This window comes from Eptatretus burgeri, unplaced genomic scaffold (genome assembly GCF_056783735.1).
Source record: "Eptatretus burgeri isolate ZD-2024b unplaced genomic scaffold, Ebu_testis_v1 Ebu_testis_scaffold_3170, whole genome shotgun sequence".
NCBI classification, from domain to species: Eukaryota; Metazoa; Chordata; class Myxini; order Myxiniformes; family Myxinidae; genus Eptatretus; species Eptatretus burgeri.
Window position 1 is genome coordinate 147,314 of NW_028225118.1, and position 26,358 is coordinate 173,671.

A 26,358-nucleotide genomic window follows, 5' to 3' on the forward strand; every position below is an offset into this window, starting at 1 on the left:
GGCCATAACCACCATCCAGACATATATGGAGATAACCACCGTCCAGACATAACGACCGTCCGGATATTTCCAGAGAGAGAGATAGGAGTATGAAAAAAAAGGAGAGAAAGGTGAGGAGTGAAGGTGGGGTTCGTGAAGAGAATGATATGTTCTGATTCATGACCGAACACACACAGAAAAACAAACTCATGTCAGAACAGCAGGACACACGACCACACAACAGAGTTTATCATGTATACCGCTGGAACATCTGCAAAAACTTTGATGTCCCAGTTCCAGAAAAAATTAAGGGAACATGAACCAAAAATAATCACTGAAAACATTGGAAGTACCTTCCGCTCAGGAACGACCTCATGATCCCATCGAGCGTGAACATGAAAAACAAAGCATTGCGACCACATATCATACTTAGGAACAAAAAAAGAGAAGAAGGCATTGCTGATTGAGGTGTTAATAACAGTGATTTTGGACTAAACGATGCAGAAATAAAGAAAATGGTCAAACGTCAAGACCTCAAGAATGAAGTGAGAAGATCCTGGAAGCTGTGGAAGAAAAACTTTACTTCTCAAGTTAATTATCAATCATGTTTAATTGGCTGCATTTGTCCTTTTATTATCATACTGACAACCATTCGGCTAATTTTGGAGAAATATATTTCCACACCACTATGGACCTCCCACCCTCTCACAAAACACAGCCCCCTCCCAAGAGTGTGAGACTCCTGCCAAGGGTCAGCCTTGAGAAGCGAAGCTTCCGGCATTAACACTCACTGACTCACAACTAAGTAACTTATCAACTAAATTCCAAAGTGCTTTGGGTAAATAGCTCGTGTTGTCCATGTTAGTGCCAGGTGCCACAAGTCCTTCATCTTACCTCACCTGTCCAGAATGGTTTAAACAATACTCCTTACCATATTCTACCCGAAGATTACAATCACCTTCGTCGGAGCACACATTACGTACAACTTATCTCTGACAGATCCTGATACAAGTTTAAATCTAACCTACTCGAGTACACAGACCAAGCAAAATTCTTCATACATTCCAGCTGTGGATCCCCCTCCCACTTCCACATAATAACACTTATACATGCACACGTACACACAAACACACTTATACAAACATAGAGATACACATGTACATAACACTCAGATTCTGATGTGTCATGCTCTGTTACAGAGCGTCGGGACTCCCAAAGCAGTTTCTTGGTAAGGGTTATACTGGGTGGTTTGCCATTGCCTTCTCAGTAGTATTTAGGCCAGGAATTTGTGATTTGTTCATGGTGCCGGCGATAGATCGCCAACTCTTCGTGAAGGACACGGTGGGATTTTTAATGTCCACCAACTCATGCCAGCAGACGGGATGCCCAGCTTAACAACCATCTGAGGGGGCGGCGCACATTCATTCATCACCCTCATTTTGACGCACAGGGATGATAGTTGTTTTTAGCTGGGTCGGGATTCGAACACAAGATAGATGCTTAAGAGGTGAGTGTGCATCATATTAACATACAAATATAAACAGACATACCCACAAATACATACAGTCACACACACACGTACACACAGTTACATACACACATGTACAGCCACACACACACGCAAACACACACATATACACACATGCACACACACCAAACGCTTGTGAAGTATTTACTGCATGACGTCATCCCAGAATGGGAATAAGGTTTCCGTGACTTTCCCAAATGAACACTGAATATCCTTGAAACATCTGTTTGAAAGACTTGGAGACAAAATATGTTGGATTTGTACATTCTGAGGATTAGATCACAGCTGGGAAGTGAAATATACACAGTAAAAAAAACCACACACGTACACACACACATACACACACACACACACACACACACACACACACACACACACACACACACACACACACTTAAAATGTTCAAAGTGTATTGCATGATGTCATACCTCAATGCGCGGAAGGTTTCCCAGTCTTTCTAAGATATCCTGGGAATATCTTTGCAACGTCTGTATGAAAGACACGGACACACAAAACATGTTGGATCAGACAAAGTGATTTGGACAAAAATGTTATTCCATTGTTACGGTACCACAATCCAGCTATGGATCCCCCACCCTTCCATTTAGTGAAATGGAAGACCAGAAGGAATCCGAAGAAGTAAAGAGTAAAGATGGAGTCATCAGGGGGAACCTGGACAGGATTCGGGTTTCAGCCGCTACTCCACAACCCTCAAATCCATCCAGGCACAGCCAAGTGGGTCATACAGAAAAATTACTGCAATAATTAACTTCTCCTTTGAGAGATCGATAACGAAACAGAGGAATGGAGTAAAAGAGATGAAAGAGAAGAAAAAGCAGGAATTAAAAAGAATGAAGAGAATTGTGAAAAAATTATAAAGTGTGAAATGAACAAAGAACAAAGATGTCGGGAAGAACCGGACACAGATTTCAGCAGTTACTCCCCAGGCTCAAACGCAGCAACATGTACAAGCGACCAGAGATCCCTCCTAACACAGCCCCCTCCCGGATCCTTCGGCTCCAGTCAAGATTCCCCATTGGAAACCAAGGATTCCGGCCTTCACACTTACTGACTCACAACTAACTTATCAACTAAATTACCAAGTCCTTTTGAGCGAACAGCTCGTGTCGTCCATGGAAGTGCCGGGTGTGCCACAAGTCCTTCATCTGACCTTCCCTGTACAGAATATGTTCCACAGAACTCCTGACAAATTTCTGCTCTCAGATAGTAATCACTGCCTTGGACGGTCCTGAGTCGGTGCACATATTACGTACAATTTAACTCTGACAGATCCTGATACAAGTGTAAATCTCACCGACTCGAGCACACGGACCAAACGAAATTCTTCATACATTCCAGATAAATTATTCAGACATGTTCATACATCTCACAGTGTTTAGGTCAGGAATTTGTAACTCGTTCACGGTGCCGGTGATAGATCGCCGCCTCTTCGTGAAGGACACCGTGGGATCTTTAACGTCCACCAACTAATTCCGGCAGATGGGATGCCCAGCTTAACGTCTATCCGAAGGACGGCACACACAGTGATGAATTACCGTGACTATGAAACACAGAGAAGACATTTTATAGCAAGGCCGGGATTCAAACCAAGGCTCGGCAGCTTCGGGTGAGTGTGCATAATATACATACACAAATACAAAGATACACACACACACACACACACACACACACACACACACACACACACACACACACACACACACGTCAAATTATAATGATGTCATACCTCAACGGGAAGAAAGTTTCCGAGACTTTTTGAGACCTCCTCGGAATATCCTTGCAACTTCTGTATCAAACATTTATAATTGATAATGCAACATTGAACAATTGGGGGGTATCTGTCTATAATTCCAGCAATGTGTGTGTGTGTGTGTGTGTGTGTGTGTGTGTGTGTGTGTGTGTGTGTGTGTGTGTGTGTGTGTGTGTGTGTGTGTGTGTGTGTGTGTGTGTGTGTGTGTGTGTGTGTGTGTGTCTGTGTGTCTGTGACCGCTGTTTCTCGACAACCACTAGTCCGATCTAATTGAAACTTGCCAGGTGTATTGCTGGGGACCTGAGGATGTGCCTTTTCAAGGTTTGATATTAATCGGACAAGTGCTTCCCAAGTTATGGCCATTTATTGACCAAACCAATGACAGGACACGTTGTTGCGTGGGCGTGGCCGATGGGGAAGGGAAGCACAGCCACGTTCCCCATTACGGGTTACAACGTACGGGCTTCCGGAGAGTGATGACTTTGTGTATTCTAATAATTTCTCGATTTCTTATGCGCATTTATAGATAAACACAATGGCCCAAGTTATGATCATTTTCATATTAGACGGTGTATAAATTTCGGGAACATCAGAGTGCTGGTATGCTCTGAACCAGGAAGTAAATTTTTTCTCCCTCTTCTCTTCTCTTTTTGTTTTTCCTTGCCACGACATTGCGAAAAGGTAAAATACGTTGGTGCTAATTGAATAATTTGGTATTAAAACTAAATTGCGAATAATCGTAACTGCGAATAATATAGAGCTTCCGGGTCACGCACGTACGGGCACGTGAGAGCGAAGAAACGGCCTGTGTGGTTTATTTATTTATTATTATTATTTTTATTTTTTTATTTTTTACGGGCACGTACTAGTATTTATAATGGGGCAGGGGAGCACAAAAAGAGCAGTGTTAAACCGACTATCAGAAATGCACTTTACAATGTACAAGGCACTTAAGCAATTGCTACTTATCGACTGGGCCCACAGACACACACGCACACACCCAAAAGAAATGGTGGCCACGGCCTTTATTTGACCCTTCAGCCTGAGAGGGAAGGCGAGGTGAGGGTAAGAATTTGGTCGGGCACCTTTCCGTCTCATGCGGTCTGGTCAAGACGAGTTGGTTCGGGGGGGGACTCGAACCCACACCTTCGTCACCACACCAAGCACCAGGGACCAGGCACTCCAACCAACCATGCACAAACGACTCAAGACCAAGGAGAAGACCAGAGACGACGATGACCCAGGACCAGACGAACCAGCCAGCACCAAGACCCACAACCCCCAAGACGACCAACGCTCCCCAGCCTGGCGTTCCTTTATTCCTTTCTTGTCCGGAGTGAGAAAAGCCCCATCTGTGGCGATCTCCACCCTCATTGGCCAGAGTGTCGTGGGAAAGTCGCCCTCTGTGGCAATCTCAACTCTCATTGGCCGGGGTGTCGTGGGAAAGTCGCTCTCTGTCGCAATATCCACCCTCATTGGCCGGGGTGTCGTGGGAAAGTCGCCCTCTGTCGCAATCTCAACCCTCATTGGGCGGGGTGTCGTTGGAAAGTCGCCCTCTGTCGCAATATCCACCCTCATTGGCCGGGGTGTCGTGGGAAAGTCGCCCTCTGTCGCAATATCCACCCTCATTGGCCGGGGTGTCGTTGGAAAGTCGCCCTCTGTCGCAATATCCACCCTCATTGGCCGGGGTGTCGTGGGAAAGTCGCTCTCTGTCGCAATATCCACCCTCATTGGCCGGGGTGTCGTGGGAAAGTCGCCCTCTGTCGCAATCTCAACCCTCATTGGGCGGGGTGTCGTTGGAAAGTCGCCCTCTGTCGCAATATCCACCCTCATTGGCCGGGGTGTCGTGGGAAAGTCGCCCTATGTGTGTGATTGGACAAAGGGCACGCCCCTGCCTTCCTTGGCGGAGTCTCGATCTGAGGCGAGGGAAATCTCCGTCCTGGTACGTGGCTGGACACGCCTGTGTAATGGCACGATGTGTGAAGTGAAGGAGTGAAGGTTTCGGTTGGCTGAAGGCTCGAATTGTATTGCCAAAACCCTGACTATATGAGTAACTCACAGCACACACATGTAATTCCCATTAGACACAGGTAGGGGACCTTAACTCTAAACACATACTTATCGAGATAACTAAACTTGAGGACTGCTGTCTGTTTGTGTGTAAATGGATTCCAAATCCATAACAATATCATACTTCAGCACAAAAAAAAGAGAAGAAGGTATTGCTGATTGAGGTGTTAATAACATTGATTTTGGACTAAACGATGCAGAAATAAAGAAAATAATCAAACATCAAGACCTCAAGAATGAAGTGAGAAGATCCTGGAAGATGTGGAAGAAAAACTTTACTTCTCAAGTTAATTATCAATCATGTTTAATTGGCTGCATTTGTCCTTTTATTATCATACTGACAACCAGTCGGCTAATTTTGGAGAAATATATTTCCACACAACTATGGATTCCCCACCCTTCCACAAAACACAGCCCCCTCCCAAGAGTGTGAGGCTCCTGCCAAGGTTCAGCCTTGAGACGCTAACCTTCCGGCATTAACACTCACTGACTCACAACTCAGTTTCTTATCAACTAAATTTCAAAGTGCTTTGGGTAAAGAGCTCGTGTTGTCCATGTTAGTGCCGGGTGCCACAAGTCCTTCATCTGACCTCACCTGTCCAGAATGGTTTAAACAATACTCCTTACCATATTCTACCTGAAGATTACAATCACCTTCGTCGGAGCACACATTACATACAACTTATCTCTGACAGATCCTGATACAAGTTTAAATCTAACCTACTCGAGCACACAGACCAAGCAAAATTCTTCATACATTCCAGCTGTGGATCCCCCTCCCACATAATAACACTTATACCTGCACACGTACAAACAAACACACTTATACATACATGGAGATACACATGTACATAACACTCAGATTCTGATGAACCATGCTCTGTTACAGAGCGTCAGGACTCCCAAAGCAGTTTCTTGGTAAGGGTTATACTGGGTGGTTTGCCATTGCCTTCTCAGCAGTATTTAGGCCAGGAATTTGTGATTTGTTCATGGTGCCGGCGATAGATCGCCAACTATTCGTGAAGGACACTGTGGGATTTTTAATGTCCACCAACTAATGCCAGCAGACGGGATGCCCAGCTTAACAACCATCTGAGGGGCCGGCGCACATTCATTCATCACCCTCATTTTGACGCACAGGGATGATAGTTGTTTTTGGCTGGGTCGGGATTCGAACACAAGATAGATGCTTAAGAGGTGAGTGTGCATCATATTAACATACAAATATAAACAGACATACCCACAAACACACACACACAGGCACACACACACGTACACACAGTTACAGACACATGTACAGCCACACACATTCTCACACAGACACACACACACACACACACACACACACACACACACACATGCACACATACACACGTAAACACATACACATATACACACATGCACACGTACACACAGTCACACACACACACACACACACACACACACACACACACACACACACACATACACACAGTCACACACATACACACAGTTACACACATGTGCACACAGTCACACACACGTACACACAGTCACACACACACACGTACACACAGTCACACACACGTACACACAGTTACAGAAACACGTACACACAGTTACAGAAACACGTGTACAGCCACACACATTCTCACACACACACACACACGCGCAAACACATGAACATATACACACAGTCACACACATGCACTCGTACACACAGTCACACACACACACACACACACACACACACACACACACACACACACACACACACACACACACACACACACCAAACACTTGTGAAGGATTTACTCCATGACGTCATCCCAGAATGGGAATAAGGTTTCCGTGACTTTCCCAAATGAACACTGAATATCCTTGAAACATCTGTTTGAAAGACTTGGAGGCAAAATATGTTGGATTTGTACATTCTGAGGATTAGGTCACAGCTGGGAAGTGAAATATACACAGTAAAAAAAACCACACACGTACACACACACACACACACACACACACACACACACACACACACACACACACACACACACACACACACACACACACACACTTAAAATGTTCATGGTGTATTGCATGATGTCATACCTCAATGTGCGGAAGGTTTCCCAGTCTTTCTGAGATATCCTGGGAATATCTTTGCAACGTCTGTATGAAAGACACGGACACACAAACATGTTGGATCAGACAAAGTGATTTGGACAAAAATGTTATTCCATTGTTATGGTACCACAATCCAGCTGTGGATCCCCCACCCTTCCCTTAAATGAAATGAAAGACCAGAAGGAATCCGAAGAAGGAAAGAGTAAAGATGGAGTCATCAGGGGGAACCTGGACACGATTCGGGTTTCAGCCGCTACTCCACAACCCTCAAACCCATCCAGGCACAGCCAAGTGGGTCATACAGAAAAAATTCTGCAATAATTAACTTCTCCTTAGAGAGATCCATAACGAAACAGAGGAACAGAGTAAAAGAGATGAAAGAGAAGAAAAAGAAAGAATTAAAAAGAATGAAGAGAATGGTGAAAAAATTAGAAAGAAGTGTGAAAGGAACAAAGAACAAGATGTCGGGAAGAACCCAGACACAGATTTCAGCAGTTACTCCCCAGGCTCAAACGCAGCAACATGTACAAGCGACCAGAGATCCCTCCTAACACAGCCCCCTCCCGGATCCTTCGGCTCCAGTCAAGATTCCCCATTGGAAACCAAGGATTCCGGCCTTCACACTTACTGACTCACAACTAACTATCTTATCAACTAAATCACCAAGTCCTTTGAGCGAACAGCTCCTGTTGTTCATGGAAGTGCCGGGTGTGCCACAAGTCCTTCATCTGACCTTCCCTGTATAGAATATGTTCCACAGAACTCCTGACAAATTCCTGCTCTCAGATAATAATCACTGCCCTGGTCGGTGGGAGCTTGGATGGTGGATAGCAGATCCAGGGTCTCTCCTTGTAGATGCCCAGCGGAGACTCCAGACATGAGAGCTCCAGCAATGACGACAGCGCACCCAAACTGCCTTCCAAGAACTGCTCCCTCCAAAGCACTTCAAATAATTCTCAATAACTCCCAAGGGCACGCAAGAACTTTCTGAACTCTGAACTCTCCGAACTTGAATGAGCACAAAATCTCCACACACAACACACACACACTGAGGGTCGCGTCGTCCTTTTTACGACCGCTCTGAGCGGGGTGGGGTCTTGGTGGAGGTGACGCGCTGATCGCACTGATTGGACAGGGACCTCCATGGGTCCGCCATTTCTGGGCGGGGATATGGCCGAGCCGGGAAAACCCCTTCCCCTCTACGCGTGTCTGGACCCCTCTTGCTGGCGAAACAACGATTTTTCCTCGTGGTGTTGGAATGCAGACCAATTCGAGGAAGTCGAATCAAGCCCGCGAGGACCCCGCCTCGTATGCTTCCGCGAGACGAGGGCGCAAGCGCTGAAACACACTGTGGCCGCAAGTGGAGGGGATTTGGATATTGAAATAACCGAACTATAAAATAACTCACAGCGCACACACAAAATTCCCATTAGACATCGGGGATGGATTCTAACTGTACACATACTTATCGAAATTACTGAACTACGGGGACTCTGGCTGTTTGTGTGCACAAGGTTTCCAAATCCGTAACAATAATATTACATACAATTTAACTCTGACAGATCCTGATACAAGTGTAAGTCTCACCTACTCGAGCACACGGACCAAACTAAATTCTTCATACATTCCAGCTAAATTATTCAGACATGTTCATACATCTCACAGTGTTTAGGTCAGGAATTTGTAATTTGTTCACGGGATCTTTAACCTCCACCAACTAATTCCGGCAGATGGGATGCCCAGCTTAACGTCAATCCGAAGGACGGCACACACATTGATGAATTACCCTGACTATGAAACACAGAGAAGACATTGTATAGCAAGGTCGGGATTCAAACAAAGGCTCGGCAGCTTAGTGTTAGTGTGCATAATATACATACACAAATACAAAGACATGCACACACACACACACACACACACATATACACACACACACGCACACGTCAAATGATAATGATGTCATACCTCAACGGGAAGAAAGTTTCCGAGACTTTTTGAGACCCCCTCGGAATATCCTTGCAACTTCTGTATCAAAGACACGGACACACAAACATCTTGGATCAGACAAACTGATTTGGAGAACAATGTGATTCCATTCTGACCACATTCCAGCGATGGATCTCACCCCCTCTCCCTTCCAGACAACACAGCCCCCTCCCCAGAACGTTAGGCTCCTGCCAATGTACCCAGTTGGAAACCGAAGATTCCGGCCTCAACACACACTAACTCATCAATCATTATCTTATCAACGAAATGACGAAGTCCTTTGGGCAAACAGCTCGATTTGTCCATGTAAGTGCCGGGTTCCACAAGTCCTTCATCTGACCTCACCTGCACGGAATGTTTTACACAGTACTCCTTACCATATTGTACACTAACATTACAATCATCACCTTCGACGGTTCACATCTAAGATATAAAACTCATTCTAACTACTGACAGACTGACTCACTGACTGATATTAACATCGGTTCCTTCCGGTTGACAAAGAAAGCTGAAATTTTGCATGACGACGGACACCGAAGCCGATACACTGTGAAAAATCACAGAACCATTCTTATTCTTCTTGCGTATGGCAACTTAGCTGCCGGGGTAGCTATCATTTCTTGGAAGCGCGACTGTGTCGCTGATGCAGTGCCCCTTCGCCACTACACACTGGTACTCATTTCACAGACCTCGGAAGGATGACAGGCTGGGTCAATCCCCTGGTGTATTAATTCAGCGGCCAACGGGGCTTGAACTCAGGACCCTCGGATCAAAAGCCGCCACCTTAACCACTAAGCCAAGACCAGGCAAGAACCATTGGAAAGCACCCACAAATGGAAATATAAATTAATGAAGAAAAACAAAAAAACAAGCAGTCATAGACTGGTACTTACAAAATCGTCAACTTGACCTCTGACCTTGTCTAATAAAAGCTGTCTCTTGAGAAGGTAGCGACGCAAACCAGAAGTTTCTACGATGATTCTGCACCAAACCTCTCATAAAACATCCGATTTTTACCAGAATTTCGACAACCGAGTGTTAAGCATACTTAACCGTTACCAAAAGTGAAAACAGAATTGCGATCCGAGTTAAAACGAACTCGTCACGTCGACCGAAGCAAAAAATCTCCATTTCTCCACGCAATTATTTAATATTATTTTATCAAAGTCACAAAACCGTAATATTCGGCCATCCACCAACAATCTTTACATAATCCGACGGCTTAGCGAGTCAGGCATGCGACGATAACCTTTATTGGGATAAAAAAAATTACTTTTAAACACCATCATTATCGAAAACACCGTCAGCGCGCACACGCAAAACCTTTACGTGATCAACGCCACCTCTGCTCGAGCGCGCTGCACCACGTGACGAGCCATGACGCGGCGAGTGAAATATTTTTTATACAATCTTAAAACGTCTCCAAAACATCCGATTTTTACCAGAATTTCGACAACCGAGTGTTAAGCGTCCTAAGCAATTGCAAAAACCGAAGACAAAATTAAAATCGAAGTTAAAACGAACTCGTAACGTCGACTGAAGCAAAAATACTCCATTTCTCCACATCAATTTACGGAATTATGTTTGACCTCACTGTGACCTTGACCTTTGACCGATTTTGACCAAAATCTAATCAGCGCTAGCCATCACCCTCCTGAATCACATGATGTAATTTGACATTGGTTGCTTCTTCCGTTCTCGAGTTGTCGTGCCTACAAACAAACACACAAACACACAAACACACACACACAAACAAACAAACACAGAGACAGAGGACGGAAGTCATCAATATACTTACGAAACCTAATGCAGGTGAGCAACCCGAGACAATGGGGAAGCACAGCTCGGGGAATACACCATGGTGTATTGCATGACGTCATACCTGAACGGAAAGATGTTTTCCGAGTATGAGTATTTGTGAGATTTCCTGCGAGTATTCTTGCAACTTCTGTGTCAAAGAAACGGACACACAAAACACGATGGATCAGAAAAAGTGATTTGGAGAACAATGTGATTCCATTCTTACAACATTCCAGCTGTCGAAAAATTCAATTCCTCTTGAACAATTCGAACCATTTATTTAATACATACGCATCATGATGGCAGAAGAGAGGCAATCCAGAAACACAAACAGCAAGAAACACGCTATATCCTATTTTCTGACAAATACATGGATCTTGAGTTCCTTTTATTCGACGCAAAAGTGTGTGGGGTCAGGGGGAGGGGTCGAGGGGGGGGGTGGAAAGGTGAGATTATTTAATGATATCTGGTGATTCTCAAGACAAGGGAACTGCTGAGGCTTGTTTTTTGGATTGGGGAAGAGATCACTCAAAGCCTTCTGGCAGTGGTTATTCAGGGTCAGCTTGAACTTAATGGCTGGAAAACAAATTTACGATCAGAAGGTGAAAATAATTCAAAGCAGACATATGGACATCATCTAAACACCCATTCCAGTAGAAGGAGACTCCAGCTTCAAAGGGTCCAGCTGGAATTTCAGACACCGGCATATCATTATTTAATACGAACAAATACCACCCATCACTTCGCTGACGGGAACTCTGAGATGGGGGGGAAAACAGAGGGTGGTGATACAGAAGGGTGGAGGGAGAGTGAGGAGATGGAGCGCGAAAGAGAGAGAGAAAGAGCCAAGGAGATGGAAAGAGAGAGAGGAGGGAGGGGGAAGATTGAGGTGGGTGGGGGGGGGGGGGAGGAAAGGTAGTGAGAGGTGAGAAGAAGGGAAGGTAGATGTTTGGTGGAGCATTAATTACGATTCATCGTGTTTCATCAAAATAATTCTGCATGGAATAACAGTGAAGATGGATACAAAATAATGTCTGAAATCCATTTTCTACCAGTCCTGCAATAAATACCACCCAGAGACAAATACCGCCCAGACATGTCCGGAGATAAACACAGTCCAGAGAAAAACACTGCCTGAGCACGTCCGGAGACAAACTCCCATCCAGACACGTCCAGAGATAAATACCATCCAGACATGTCAGGAGAGAAACCCTGCCCAGCCATAACCACTGTCTAGAGATAACCACCATCCAGATATTTCCAGAGAGAGAGAGAGAGAGAGAGAGAGAGAGAGAGAGAGAGAGAGAGAGAGAGAGAGAGAGAGAGAGAGAGAGAGAGAGAAAGAGGAGTATGAAAAAAAAAACAGAAGAGAGAAAGGTGAGGGGTGAAGGTGGGGTTAGTGAAGATAATGACATTGTTACGAATTTGCGCCCGCCGGCGTGCGGACAGACACTTTAGCCAATGGCGGCCTTCTTGCCCACCGAACGGACAATTCAGTCGCGACTTTCCGGAACAACGCCGAAAACCAGTCACGGGTGTAGGGCCTACTCCAAGCGCACACCACGGCCTTGTCAATATTCTACCCGCGCGCGACAGGGTCAATCGCCGAATTGTCGATATACCTAATTATTCGCGCGGGCAGACGACCGAGAGACCGTACCTCAGTGAGGTCTGCTTGGACATGAACCGCTTAAGCGGTTCGTTCCGTTCTGGGATAACCGAGCGGTGTATTATCGCGAGACCTCGCTGGACCCGATTCTATTATCGGCTATTAAAAAGCCCGCTATTATTCCGACGGCAAGACGGCGGTTCAATGGGGAAAGAGGACACAACGAACGGGTTAACATTTAAACACGCACATTTATTATTCACACGTATACACATGCACGTATACAGAAAATCAATGGATGGGTCAACACGCATGCAGTTGTGCAACCATACGAAAGCAATGAATGCGGGATGGGGACAAAACACGAGCAAGGCAAAGCACTACAACCGTCTATTATTAATCATATACAAGCACTTATACGGTTCTACTTGCAGGACACGGCGCCACAACTTTCACACAAAGAAAAGCAAGGAAAAGACCCCTCCCCCCAAAGACAAGGGGGTCAGACTGGACCCGTCGGCCTTTATAATGTGGAACCGTTTAGACCGCAGAAGCTCCGCGAGACCGTTGCAGGTTACCTCCACCCTCGTAATAACTTCCTTGGGCGACCCTCGATGGTCCTTCTCCAGTGACCCACCGACTGCGGGGACTCTGGACTCCAGGCTCCAGCGCGGCTACGCACAACTCCACACTCCGACACGAGCTCAGATCTCCACTGACTGACTGACTGACTCCACCGACTCACTACTGACCCAGGCAGAGAGCGACCACTACCTCCAGACCTCCAGACCCACAGCCCCACTGACTGACTGACTGACTCCACTGACTCACTACTGACCCAGGCAGAGAGCGAACACTACCTCCAGACCCACAGCCCCACTGACTGACTGACTGACTCCACCGACTCACTACTGACCCAGGCAGAGAGCGACCACTACCTCCAGACCTCCAGACCCACAGCCCCACTGACCAGACCTCTCGTTCCGCGTGCCCTTTTATCTCGACGGCGCATCGCCCCTCCCTTTGCGGAGCGCTGGGGAGGAAACTTCCAGGAGAGATCGGCCCGGCTCTTTTGTTTTAAGAACTGCCTCCCCGCGTCTCTTCCGCACGAGCTTTTCGTTGGGGGGGGGGAGGGTGACGCCGTCGTCCGTTCTCTCCCGACAAATGTCAGGCTTCTCGCAACCCTGCTGAGGTGGCAACGTGGTGGTGGTGTGGTTGGCGTTATGGTAGCGTGGCTGGCGTTTTGTGGTGGTAGTGAGGGTGGTGTGGTTGGGTGCTGGTGGTTGAAGTGGTTGTTGTGAATATGGCTGTTCGTTGTCTGTGGGGATTTGACGAGAAGGTGGTTGTGTTGATCGTGCTTGTTGTGGTTGGTGGCGCTTTGTGGTGGTCGTAATGGCGGTTGGTCCAAAATAACGATAGTAAAAGAAAAACGGGTAACTCAAAGATCACAGCCCGGGTTACACGAATAAATCCCATTAGACAACGGTGGGGAAATGTAACTGAACACGGACTGATCGGCATAACTGAACTCAGGACCTATATGGTGTTCTGCGAATTTCCACAGCCGTAACAATATGTTATGCTTCATGACCAAACATACACACAAAAACAAACTCATGTCAGAACAGCTGGACACACGACGACACAACAGAGTTTATCATGAAAGCCGCTGGAACATCTGCAAAAACTTTGATGTCCCAGTTCCAGAAAAAATTAAGGGAACATGAAGCAAAAATAATCACTGAAAACATGGAAGTACCTTCCGCTCACGAACGACCTAATGATCCCATCGAGCGTGAACATCAAAAACAAAGCATTGCGACCACATATTGTTGTGGGCCGGGAGTCGGTGGCGAGGAACGGCCGCCAGGTGGAGCAGTAGAGCGGTCTCCCACCAAACACCCGGAATTAAAAGGTCGTCACCCTGGATAACTCCGGAGTTGACGGGCCACTTGAAGGACCATGATCGCCAATTCTCTGACGGCGTGGGGTAGGGTCAGTAGCCAAATTTCAATATACCGAAGTACCCACGTCGTCAAATTACTGGGGACATCACACCCTCGGCCGACTCTGTCCGAACCGAGTCGCACGTTCCGACTCGGATCCGGCGTAACCGAGCAGAGTTTCCAGAGCCACGCCAGTCTAAACGACAACTTACAGCACCAACGGCTTGCTGATTCTCAAGCACGAACCGTGCTGGGTCAATAATAGAAAGCACAACAATGAGCTGGGACATTGAACAATTGGGGGTATATTTATAATGGAGCAGGGGAGCACAAAAAGAGCAGTGTCAAACCGACTATCAGAAATGCAATTTACAATGCACAAGGCACTTAAACAATTGCTACTTATCGACTGGGCCCACAGACACACACGCACACACCCAAAATAAATGGTGGCCACGGCCTTTATTTGACGCTTCAGCTCGAGAGGGAAGGCGAGCTGAGGGTAAGAATTACGTCGAGCACCTTTCCACCTCATGCGGTCTGGTCGAGACGAGTTGGTTCGGGGGGGACTCGAACCCACACCTTCATCACCACACCAAGCACCAGGGACCACGCACTCCAACCAACCATGCACAAACGACCCAAGACCAAGGAGAAGACCAGAGACGACGATGACCCAGGACCAGACGAACCAGCCAGCACCAAGACCCACGACCCCCAAGACGACCAACGCTCCCCAGCCTGGCGTTCCTTTATTCCTTTCTTGTCCGGGGTGAGAAAATCGCCATCTGAGGCGATCTCCACCCTCATTGGTCGTGGGAAAGTCGCCCTCTGTCGCAATATCCACCCTCATTGGCCGGGGTGTCGTGGGAAAGTCGCCCTCTATTCCGCATACTTCTACATAATAACACTTATACATGCACACGTCCACAAAAACACACTTATACATACATGGAGATACACATGTACATAACACTCAGATTCTGATGTATCATGCTCTGTTACAGAGCGTCGGGACTCCCAAAGCAGTTTCTTGGTAAGGGTTACACTGGGTGGGTTGCCATTGCCTTCTCAGCAGTATTTAGGCCAGGAATTTGTGATTTGTTCATGGTGCCGGCGATAGATCGCCAACTCTTCGTGAAGGACACTGTGGGATTTTTAATGTCCATCAACTAATGCCAGCAGACGGGATGCCCAGCTTAACAACCATCTGAGGGGCGGCGCACATTCATTCATCACCCTCATTTTGAAGCACAGGGATGAAAGTTGTTTTTAGTTGGGTCGGGATTCGAACACAAGATAGATGCTTAAGAGGTGAGTGTGCATCATACTAACACACAAATATAAACAGACATACCCACAAACACACACACACACACACAGGCACACACACACGTACACACAGTTACATACACACATGTACAGCCACACACATACACACACACACACACACACACACACATACACACACACACACACACACACACAAATACACAGTCTCACACACACACACACACACACACACACACACACGCACACACACACGTACACACAGTTACATACACACATGTACAGCCACACACATACACACACACACACACACACACACATACACACACACACACACAAATACACACAGTCTCTCACACACACACACACACACACACACACACACACACACACACACACACACACACACACACACACACACACACACACACACACACACACACACACTAGTCAAATGATAATGATGTCATACCTCAACGGGAAGAAAGTTTCTGAGACTCCTTTTGATATCCTGGGAATATCCTTTCAAGTTCTGTATCAAAGACACGGACACACAAACATCTTGGATCAGACAAAGTGATTTGGAGAACAATGTGATTCGATTCTTCCCACATTCAAGCGATGGATCTCACCCCCTTTCCCCTCCAGACAACACAGCCCCCTCTCCGGAACTTTCGGCTGCTGCCAATGTTCCCCCTTGTGAACTCAATATTCTGGCTGTAACACTTACTGACTCACAATTAATGATCGGATCAACATAATTACATAGTCCTTTGGGCAATCAGCGCAGGTGGGACCAAGTGAGACCCCTAAAAAAAAACATATAGATCCCATTAGACCCTTGAGAATTGTTAGAATCCTAAAACCCACAAGTCCACTTCGACCCACAGGTCCGCAAAGACCCATTTGACTGCGAAGTCTCTTTAGAACTCGAAGACCCTTCAAACCCCACAGGACCCCTTTCGACCCTTACGACCCCGAAACACCGCGGATGTACAGTATGCTCCCCTTCCATCCTTTCCCTCACTTCAAACGGCACCACAGCTGACTCCGCTCCTGAGAAGGACGAATGCCTCAATTCTGTGTTTCTGGAACCCGAAGACTCCGAAGTACCTGAACATCCCTTTGGAGCCCGCACACAACACAAACATCTATCGTCTTCTTGCAAAACACAGACAAAAATGTTTTTTCAGCAAGTAATGCGCAAACTCGACCCAGCCAGAGGGTGAGGGCTCTGCTATCTATACATAATACAAGGGAGCAAGTGTATGTCCAACCAGAGAACCCACGTGCCAAGATGTCTCTTAATTACATACTGTTTGAACGTCAATTGCACCGTGACAACGTCTATTAATTACATACTGTTTGAACGTCAATTGCACCTTAACTACATGTATTAATTACGTGCTATTGGAACGGACCTTTGAAACATTTAGACACTTTAGACCCCTGCTCTTCCTTGCACGGCCCGCGAGCCACTGGCGGCCCCCGATGTCCTGAAGTGCGGCCCCCGATGGCATGAAGTGCGGCCCCCGACGTGCGTCCGATCAAACACAAATGTGAAAACACCCCATCATAATCCGCCATCAATGCGATCAAATTGACCCAATGGTTTCAAATGAGTGTTATAACACGAAGTATTATATATAACACGAAACACGATTATATATAATGAGTGTTATAACACGAAGAACAACATAACTCCATCAGGATATGGTTGTATTGTATAAACAATTATGCTTGTGGCCCATTTAACCACAACGAAGAAGAGTACATTGCGGCGCGGCCTAAGAGCGGTCAGTATGGAGTCCTGCAGGCTGTGGCCGCTCTCACACTGATGTTTTATCAGCAAAAGTGGCCCAGCCCCAGACATTTTAGATATTTTCGACCGTTTCGACGCCGTTGGACATTTTTATCCTTTAGACCCATTAGATCACTATTTACCTTGAGACCCCTTCAGACTCGATAGACCTCAAGACCATTTAATACTCCAAAGACCATTTAAGATCCCTCAGAGTTTTCAAGACCCATACGAATACCCTCGTGAGAAGACTGAATTCCTCAATCTCGTGTTTCCTTCCAAATCTTGTCCCCAACCCCTCAGTCTCGGTACCCATCCTGACCAGTCGTACCCAACTGCCCCTGGATTCTGTGTCTTTTACAACTGAAAAGGTGGAGAAGTTCTTTCAACCCTGTCTCTGACTCTTCTACTGGACCGGAAGGCATCAACTCACGTGTCCTTAAAAACATGCTCTGCTGCTCTTGCACATCCTCTCTGCCATTTTCACCCTTTCATTTGCCCGAGATCATCTTCCATCTGCTTGGAAATCAGCCAACATCAATGCTTTACATAAAAAAGTAGAAAAACTGATCCACTTAACTGCAGACCTATCAGCTTACTTCCAATCATCAGTAAGTTCATGCGATCCATCATCGCAATAAGTTCATGCGATCCATCATCGACTTCCGGTTCCGGTTTTGAGCGGCAAGAGGTCTCCTTCGGGGCTCCCTGCTGACATTCTCAAAGTTAAGTTCCGGTTGTTATTTGTCCCGTTTTAACTGTTTAATTTTCTCACCTACATGTTAATGTGTGTTCCTAGTTCGGTTTTGTTTCAAAAATCGTGCTATTTTGTGAGTATTTATTGTCGACGTTCTCACCTGGTGTTTGAGGCCTAGTCCTAGGCTTGAGGCCTACCGGTTCCACTTGGTGTTCGATCGTTTTTTTTTTTGTTTGTTTGTTTTTTCTCCCCATTACCTTCAATTTCTATCCTCCGCATTACCTTCAATTTTCATCCTCCCCACTTTCCAAACATCCCCCATTCTCCCAACTAATCTCTTTCTTATCTCAAAAAAAAAAAAAAAAAAAAAAAAAAAAAAAAAACCCAACAACAACAACAACAACCTTCTCCCGATTCTGCTACTTCTTCCTCTTAACTTCCTCCTCGTCTTCCTCGATTTCTTTTTTTTTTTTTTTACACTTCCATGACCTAATCTGTTGAACTCTCTCATACATTAATATTAACAACAAAAACGATCTTATATTGCTTCATCTTCCTCTCTCACACATGTGGTACTCTTTACTGTTTCACAATGCACTACTCTTCTGCTATTTTAACAGACTGCTCTCATTTCGACCTCTCCTTCATTCCTTGCCTAAAAAATCCAACTATTACAGCGCTTCTTCTCTCCATGCTCTGAATTCGCCTTCATTGCATCCATCACGAATTGTGTTAAATCGTATCTCTGACCTAAAACTTTTAAAAACCACAGTTTGCCATGGATGCTCGCTTTCCATCAACCATTCTTTTTTTCCAACTTCAGTGCCAACTCACCCCCCTCACCCCTCACTCTCACTCTCAAAGCAACCATCCCACTCTTCTCCCCTCCAAGCCTCCCTCTCCACCTCTTTCAAAATTCCCCCTCACCTTTCTCCCACCTTTAATCCCCCTCACTCTTCCTTCTCTAAGTTGCCCCCCTCTCATCCACCAACCTGCCTCCCTCCACTGCCCTCTCACCTCCATCTCTTCACTCCACCTCCTCAAATCCTCAACTGCCATCTTCCTTGTCTCTTGTCCCCCTCTCTCACAGCACCACAGAGCCTTTTCTCCTCCTCATTCGGCCCCCTCCCCTCCTCGCTATTCTGCAATACCCCACACTCCTTCAGCAACCCTCCTTACCTCCCCCCTCGTCCCTCGTCCGACCCTCCCCCGCCCCCTCCACCTCCTGCACCAAAAGCCTCCTCCCCTACCTCTTCATTAAAAGTGTGGACCTCAAATATCCGGGGCCTTCGCTCAAACCTTTCAGATCTTTCCATGCAGGTTGCCACTGACAAACCAGACATTATCTGCCTAACAGAAACTTTCCTCTCCCAAGACGTGTCTGACTCCCAAGTATCTCTCCCTGGTTACTCCCTCTTACGGTATGACAGACCTGAGCCTCGTCCTGGTGGAGGTGTTGCTCTCTTCATCAAAGACTCTATTCCTCACTCTCCCTGCACTGCTCTCACTCCCCCACACCCCCAGGAATACCTCTGGCTTCGGCTTCCCCTCCACTCCCACCTCATGTTTATATGTGTACTGTACCGTCCACCGAACTGTGATGACTCCATCTACACCTCACTCTCCGAAAACATGGACCTTCTTCTATCTTCTCATCCAAACTCTCTCTTCCTCTTATGTGGCGACTTCAATTGTCATCACGCCAGTTGGCTAGGTGTGGGTACCTCTCTCACCTGCCATGGGACATCAGCAAAGCTTTCTGTGACTCATTGGGACTGACTCAATCGGTCAACTTCCCGACCCGGATCTCAACCAATGGTACTCCATCTCTTCTGGATCTGATTTTGACAAATTTCCCTGACAATATCTGCTGCTCTTCCTTCGCTCCAATTGGTTCTTCTGACCACGTCCTTATTAAAGTGGACATCTCTCTGGCTGTTATCAGAGAACCACCTCACCGCCGTCGAGTCTGGCATTTCACTCAAGCCGACTGGCAGGGTCTCCGAGCAGCCATCAAACTTACAGACTGGTCTCCTATCACTACTTTCTCAAACATCAACTCATCCTGGGAATTCTTTCAAAGAAACTTGCTCTCCCTCATGCACAGATTTATCCCCTCTCGTGTTCAGTTGTCTTACCCTTCCTCCGCCCTTGGTTTACTGAAGCTGTGGCGAGGCAGTTGTCCTGAAACAACTTGCCTTTGCCTCATGGAAAGCAAACCCAACTGAGGGCAATCTCAGTTCTTTCCCACAAAGCTCGGAACAAGTGTGTAGCTACCCTCAGGAGAGCCAGAAAACAACATCTTTCTCATCTCAAGTCTGAACTCTCAAACCTCTCTCCCTCCTCAAAATCCTGGTGGCGTTTAATCAAATCTGTTTCTGGTGTATGTTCCCCCTCCATCCCCTCCCTTACCTCAAATGGCCGCACTGCTGATTCCACACGTGATAAAGCTGAATGTCTAAACTCGGTGTTTGCAGCTAAATCTTGTGTCCCAAACCCATCACTATCTCTACCCACTTTACCCAGTCGCACCCAACTGTCCCTGGACTCTGTGTCCTTTTCTCCTGACAAGGTGGAGAGCTTGCTTTCAAACCTCGAGTCAGATTCTGCAACCGGTCCAGACGGCATCAGCCCACGTGTCCTCAAAGCCTGCTCTTCTGCTCTTGCTCACCCTCTCTCTGTTCTATTCACCCTCTCATTTTCCCAAGGTCATCTGCCATCTGCTTGGAAATCTGCTAACATCACTGCCCTGCATAAAAAAGGTGCAAAAACAGATCCCTGTAACTATAGACCAATCAGCCTTCTCCCAATCATCAGCAAGGTTATGGAATCCATCATCGCTTCAGACATGAAATCCTTCCTCTTCTCCAATGGCTTGATTTCCAATCATCAATTTGGTTTCAGACCAGGTCACTCTACCCTAGATATGCTGCTACTGCTCTCCCATCAATGGATGGAGGTCCTCAATGCCAGACAGGAAATCCGAGCCGTATCCCTGGACATATCACGTGCTTTTGACACAGTCTGGCACCCTGCCCTACTCACCAAACTCTCTGCCCATGGTATTCAAGGCCATCTCCACTCATGGCTCGCAGACTTCCTCTCCTGTCGCAGTCAACGTGTGGCCCTAAATGGAGTTCTTTCATCCCCTCTTCCTGTGCAGGCTGGAGTTCCTCAAGGTAGCGTTCTGGGCCCTGTTCTTTTTCTGGTTTTCATCAATGATCTCTCGGACTCTCTGGAAAATCCTCTATTTCTCTTTGCCGATGACTCAACCCTCTGCCGTACCATCTGTCATCCCTCAGACCGGCAAGCAGCAGCTTCTTCGCTCACTGCAGATCTGGATAAAATCACAAACTGGTCCAACACGTGGAACATGTCTTTCAATCCAGACAAATCTCACACTCTCACTATGTCTCTTCGAAAGGACCGTTTACAAAACCCCCATCCACTTTCTCAACAATCCTCTGGAAGAAGTCTTTTCTTTCAAGCTTCTGGGTCTCACTATCTGCCATGACCTTTCCTGGGAAAGTCACATTTCCAACAACACCTTGCCTCAAAGCCAGTCGCCGACTGGGAATCCTCCGTCGTGCAAAGTCCTTCCTCGGCCCTCTTGAGCTCCTGACCACTTACAAAGCTTTTGTCCGTAGCCTGATGGAGTACTGCTCTCCCCTCTGGGCTGGTGCTCCTGCCTCCCACCTTTCTCGACTTCACGCTGTCGAAACCAGGGCTTTTAAGATCATCGGCATCTCCCGCAATGAAGCTGAGTCTTTGGGCCTCTCACTCAATCACCGCAGGTTGGTCGGTGGTCTTTCTGTCTTCTACCGACTCCTTTCCAGCTTTGCCCCCTGCTCTCTCTGCGATTTGTCCCAACCACATTTCCACAGGGCGCTCAAGGTCCGCCAACAACCCCCTTCTGGTAAAACTACCAAAATCACGAATCACTGCTCATCTTCACTCTTTCATTCCTCTTTTTCCCGCCTTTGGAATAAACTTCCTCACTCTATTCTTTCCCATTCTTCCCTTCAGGCTTTCAAAACAGCTGTTCACCACCACCTCTTATCTTCCCCCATCCAAATCCTCGATCTTTTCTACCCCCGATAATCCACCCAAGCCCACTTCCTTCAATTCTCCTGCTTTCCTTCCTGAAAGTCCCTTTAATGTCCATCTTCCCCTCGCCATGTTCCCCGTCCCATCCCCATCCCACTCCCTTCCACAGTTCACCTAATGTGTCTGTTCCCCACTGTTTTGTCCCTTCCACTCCCGCCCCTCTTGTCTCATGCCTCCTTGCTGTGAGTTGTGTGTTAGCTCTCATACGAGCCTCGACCAAGGTATACAAAAAAAAAAAAAAAAAAAAAAAAAAAAAATGAAATCCTTCCTTTTCTCCAACAACCTCATCTCAGATCACCAATTTGGATTCAGACCAGTTCACTGCATCTTGAACATGCTGATTTTACTTTCACAATCACAGATGGAGGCCCTCAATGTCAGACATGAGATCAGGGCCTTCTCTCTGGACATATCTCATGCTTTTGATAAAGTCTGGAATCCTGCCTTACTCTCCAAACTCTCTGCCTATGACATACAAGGCCAACTACACACATGGCCTTCTGACTTACTCGACTCTCATCGCCAATGTGTGGCTCTCAGCAGAATCCTTTCATCTCCTCTCCTTCTCAAGGCTGGGGTGCCCCAAGGCAGTGCTCTGGGCCCAGTCCCATTCCTGGTCTTCATAAAAAATGGATTCTCTGACTCTTTGGAAAATCCTCTTCATCTATTTACCGATGACTCCATCCTCTGCCATGACTGCCCTCATCCTTCAGACAGGCAGGCTGCAGACTCTTCCCTCTCTTCAGACCTTGACAAAATCACAAGATGGTCAAACACTTGTCCTTCAATCCTGACCAATCTCACACTCTCACTATCTCACTCGGAAAGGACCGTCTGACAATCTACCCCCCACCTTACCTACTTTCTTAACAATCCTCTTGAGGAAGTTTCAGTATTCAAACTCCTCATTATCAGCCATGATCTCTCTTGGCCAAACCACATTTCAATGTTAGCCTCCAAAGGTTGTCGTTAGCCTTTCCTCCATCCTATAAAGTCCTTCTTTGGCACACCTGGACTACTATCCACCTCCAAGGTCTTCATCCACATATTGATGGAGTACTGCTCTCCTCTCTGGGCTGGCTCCCCTGCCTCACATCTTGCTCAGCTTGACGCCATGGAAACCAAGGCCTTCAAGATCATTGGAATCTCCAGCGATGAAGCTGATTCTACGGGCCTATCACTCCGCCATTGCGGACAGGTCGGTGGTCTCTCTGTCTTCTTCGCCATCCTTTCCGGTCTTGCACCCTTTGCTCTTTCCGTGCTTTGTCGGTCCCAGGTTTCACATGATCCACCATCAACCCCTTTCTGGTGAAACTACCTAACTTTGCTCCACAAAAAACTTGGTTAACTGAACACACCCCCAGATTCATGACATGGTTTCAGCCAAAGGGTGGGGTGGGAGGAAGTAGGGGAAGGGGTGGGGTGGGAAGAGGGACCCGACGTTGCCTGGCAACGCCGGGTACCCCTTGCTGGTAACGTCGAAAAATCTTCTCCAGAACGTCTGGACAGATCGAGGGGAAACTTCACACAAATGTTCCCCAAGCCATCGGTGCACAAGTTTGTTGAGGAATAATTGAATGGTCACATGATTTGGCAGCCATATTGGATTGAATAAAAATATTAAATAATGTTTTCTCTGGAACCGCTGAATCAATCGACGTAAAACTTCACAATTATGATCAAGTTGTGATGGGGAATACATGTTTCAAATTTCAACTTGATCGGACACATGATTTGGCAGCCAGATTTATTTGATTTTTTGATCTGCATTGCTTTTTATTTATTTTTTTTTTGAAAGAATTTTTTTTTTGAATGAGGTTCACTTGGCTGTTCCTGGATGGTTTTGAGGGTAGAGGAGTAGCAGCTGAAATGCAAATCCTATCCAGGTTCCTGCTGATGACTTCATCTTTGCTCTTTGCTTGTTTGGGTTCCTTCTGATGACTCCAATGGAGGACTGAACCGATTTGATTTGAATTGAATTTATTTTAATCTCATTCGAAATTCAATTGAATAATAATGAAAAACTTCATTGGTCAAGGTCAATGCTTGGGGTTGGCTGAATGGGTCGGGTGATGGGATTGGGATCCTGAGGTCAAATCCTGCTTCCTGTTGAATTAATACCAGGTGGGGTTGATTTAGCCTGTCATCCTTCTGAGGTTGGCAAAATGAGTGCGATATATGGCACGATATCTCAAAAAGTTTTGGACGGATTTGGACGAAACTTGGTGGACACGTTTGGTGTGTGACAAGGAAGAAGGGATTCAATTTTGGTGAAGATCCGAATCCGGATCTGGGGACGAGATTTATTTAATTTTTAACTCATTCTTCACCATTCACGGATGGGGTTAAAACGATCTATTTATTGGGCCTGATGTGTTCTCTTGGATCAGGCATTGTGTGGCGGAGGTTTGCGCTCTACCAAGTGCCCTTCTCGTTGATTATGTAACACACCAGTACACAAACGCCACACAAAGTGAACCACACAAACACCACACAAAACAAGTCCTGGTGAGGGTCTGCAATCTCTGATTGCTCTTTCAAGTTTTACTTTTAAGCTTTAAAAAGTGGTGTCGTGAAATGTTGATCGATCGATACACAGAAATGCTCTTATTTTTACATTTCAAGGTTTATGGGGGAGAGAGGGGTGGGGGGGGAGGGAGGAGGCGGGAGGGGGCCGCTACTCCTCTAATGGCCTGCCGGATGTTAAACTTAAACCTGGCTCTGCTCAAATCATTGTCTAATTGTAATTAATCATTGTCTAATTGAAATTAATCATTGTCTAATTGTAATTAATCATTGTCTAATTGTAATTAATCTTTGTCTCATTGTAATTAATCATTGTTTAATTGTAATTAAACATTGTCTAATTGTAATTAAACATTTGTGAAAGCTGAAATAAACTGACCACATCGTACGTCATGTACAGTCACTAAATTCATGGACCAGAGTTCGGCTGATGGATGGAGACACAGTGGAAGATAACATGAGAACATGAAATTCACAAGCAATAGAACACAATGAAGGAATTCACTCTTCCCACGACAGAATAAGCAGCATCGACCTCAGTTACGGGTAGTTCCTATTCTGTCGGACATAAGACAAGGCCTATTCTCTGCTAGAGCGATGCTCTCCCGTCAATATTTGTTTTAAAACTCACCTGTTGAAGGTGCGACATGTATCCCAAGTGATAGCGGAGTATTAAAGAGAAGAGAAAAACGAACATAACGACGCGTGAGGTCTCCATGTTGAAAATTATTTTCAACTGAAACGAAGATCGCCAGGGTAGTGCTAATAGTTTCCACAGCTCTGTGACGTCACGCCCCTTTGTGACGTCAATATTAAGGGCTGGAATAAATATTAAGGGCTGGAATAAAGATCGCTGGGGTAACGGTGATGAAGTTTCCACAGCTCTGTGACGTCACACCCCTTTGTGACGTCAATATTAAGAGCACTGTTGATTATGAGTTTGAATTCGACACAGCTAACACAGACAGGCACAGTTGGCGACGCAGCTTTTTTGCGAGAAATGTAAAAGCATGAGAGGACAATGACGCTGGAGGTGAGCACATGCGATCGGCAGGAAGAGTCACTGTGTGTGTCACAGCTGTGAACATGTATTTTCCCAATGCAATGAGGGCTTTGATGGGAGCGAAGGTTGTGCCAGAGAGCTCCC

At 46.3% G+C, this 26,358-nt stretch overlaps 1 protein-coding gene across 1 annotated transcript in view; it reads right to left on the reverse strand.

Annotated features, from left to right (window-relative positions):
• Positions 1-25,952, reverse strand: part of LOC147006482 (uncharacterized) — a 32,688-nt gene extending 6,736 nt beyond the window's left edge. Inside the window, exons 1-6 of the mRNA XM_085868685.1 lie at positions 25,843-25,952; positions 16,553-16,612; positions 11,318-11,383; positions 9,415-9,474; positions 7,435-7,494; positions 1,937-1,996 (exon numbers count right to left, since the gene is read on the reverse strand). Of these exons, the coding sequence (XP_085724811.1) occupies positions 1,937-1,996; positions 7,435-7,494; positions 9,415-9,474; positions 11,318-11,383; positions 16,553-16,612; positions 25,843-25,929 (393 nt within the window). The 5' untranslated portion in view covers positions 25,930-25,952. The remainder of the gene's footprint in view (positions 1-1,936; positions 1,997-7,434; positions 7,495-9,414; positions 9,475-11,317; positions 11,384-16,552; positions 16,613-25,842) is intronic.
• Between the last annotated feature and the right edge of the window lie 406 nt (positions 25,953-26,358).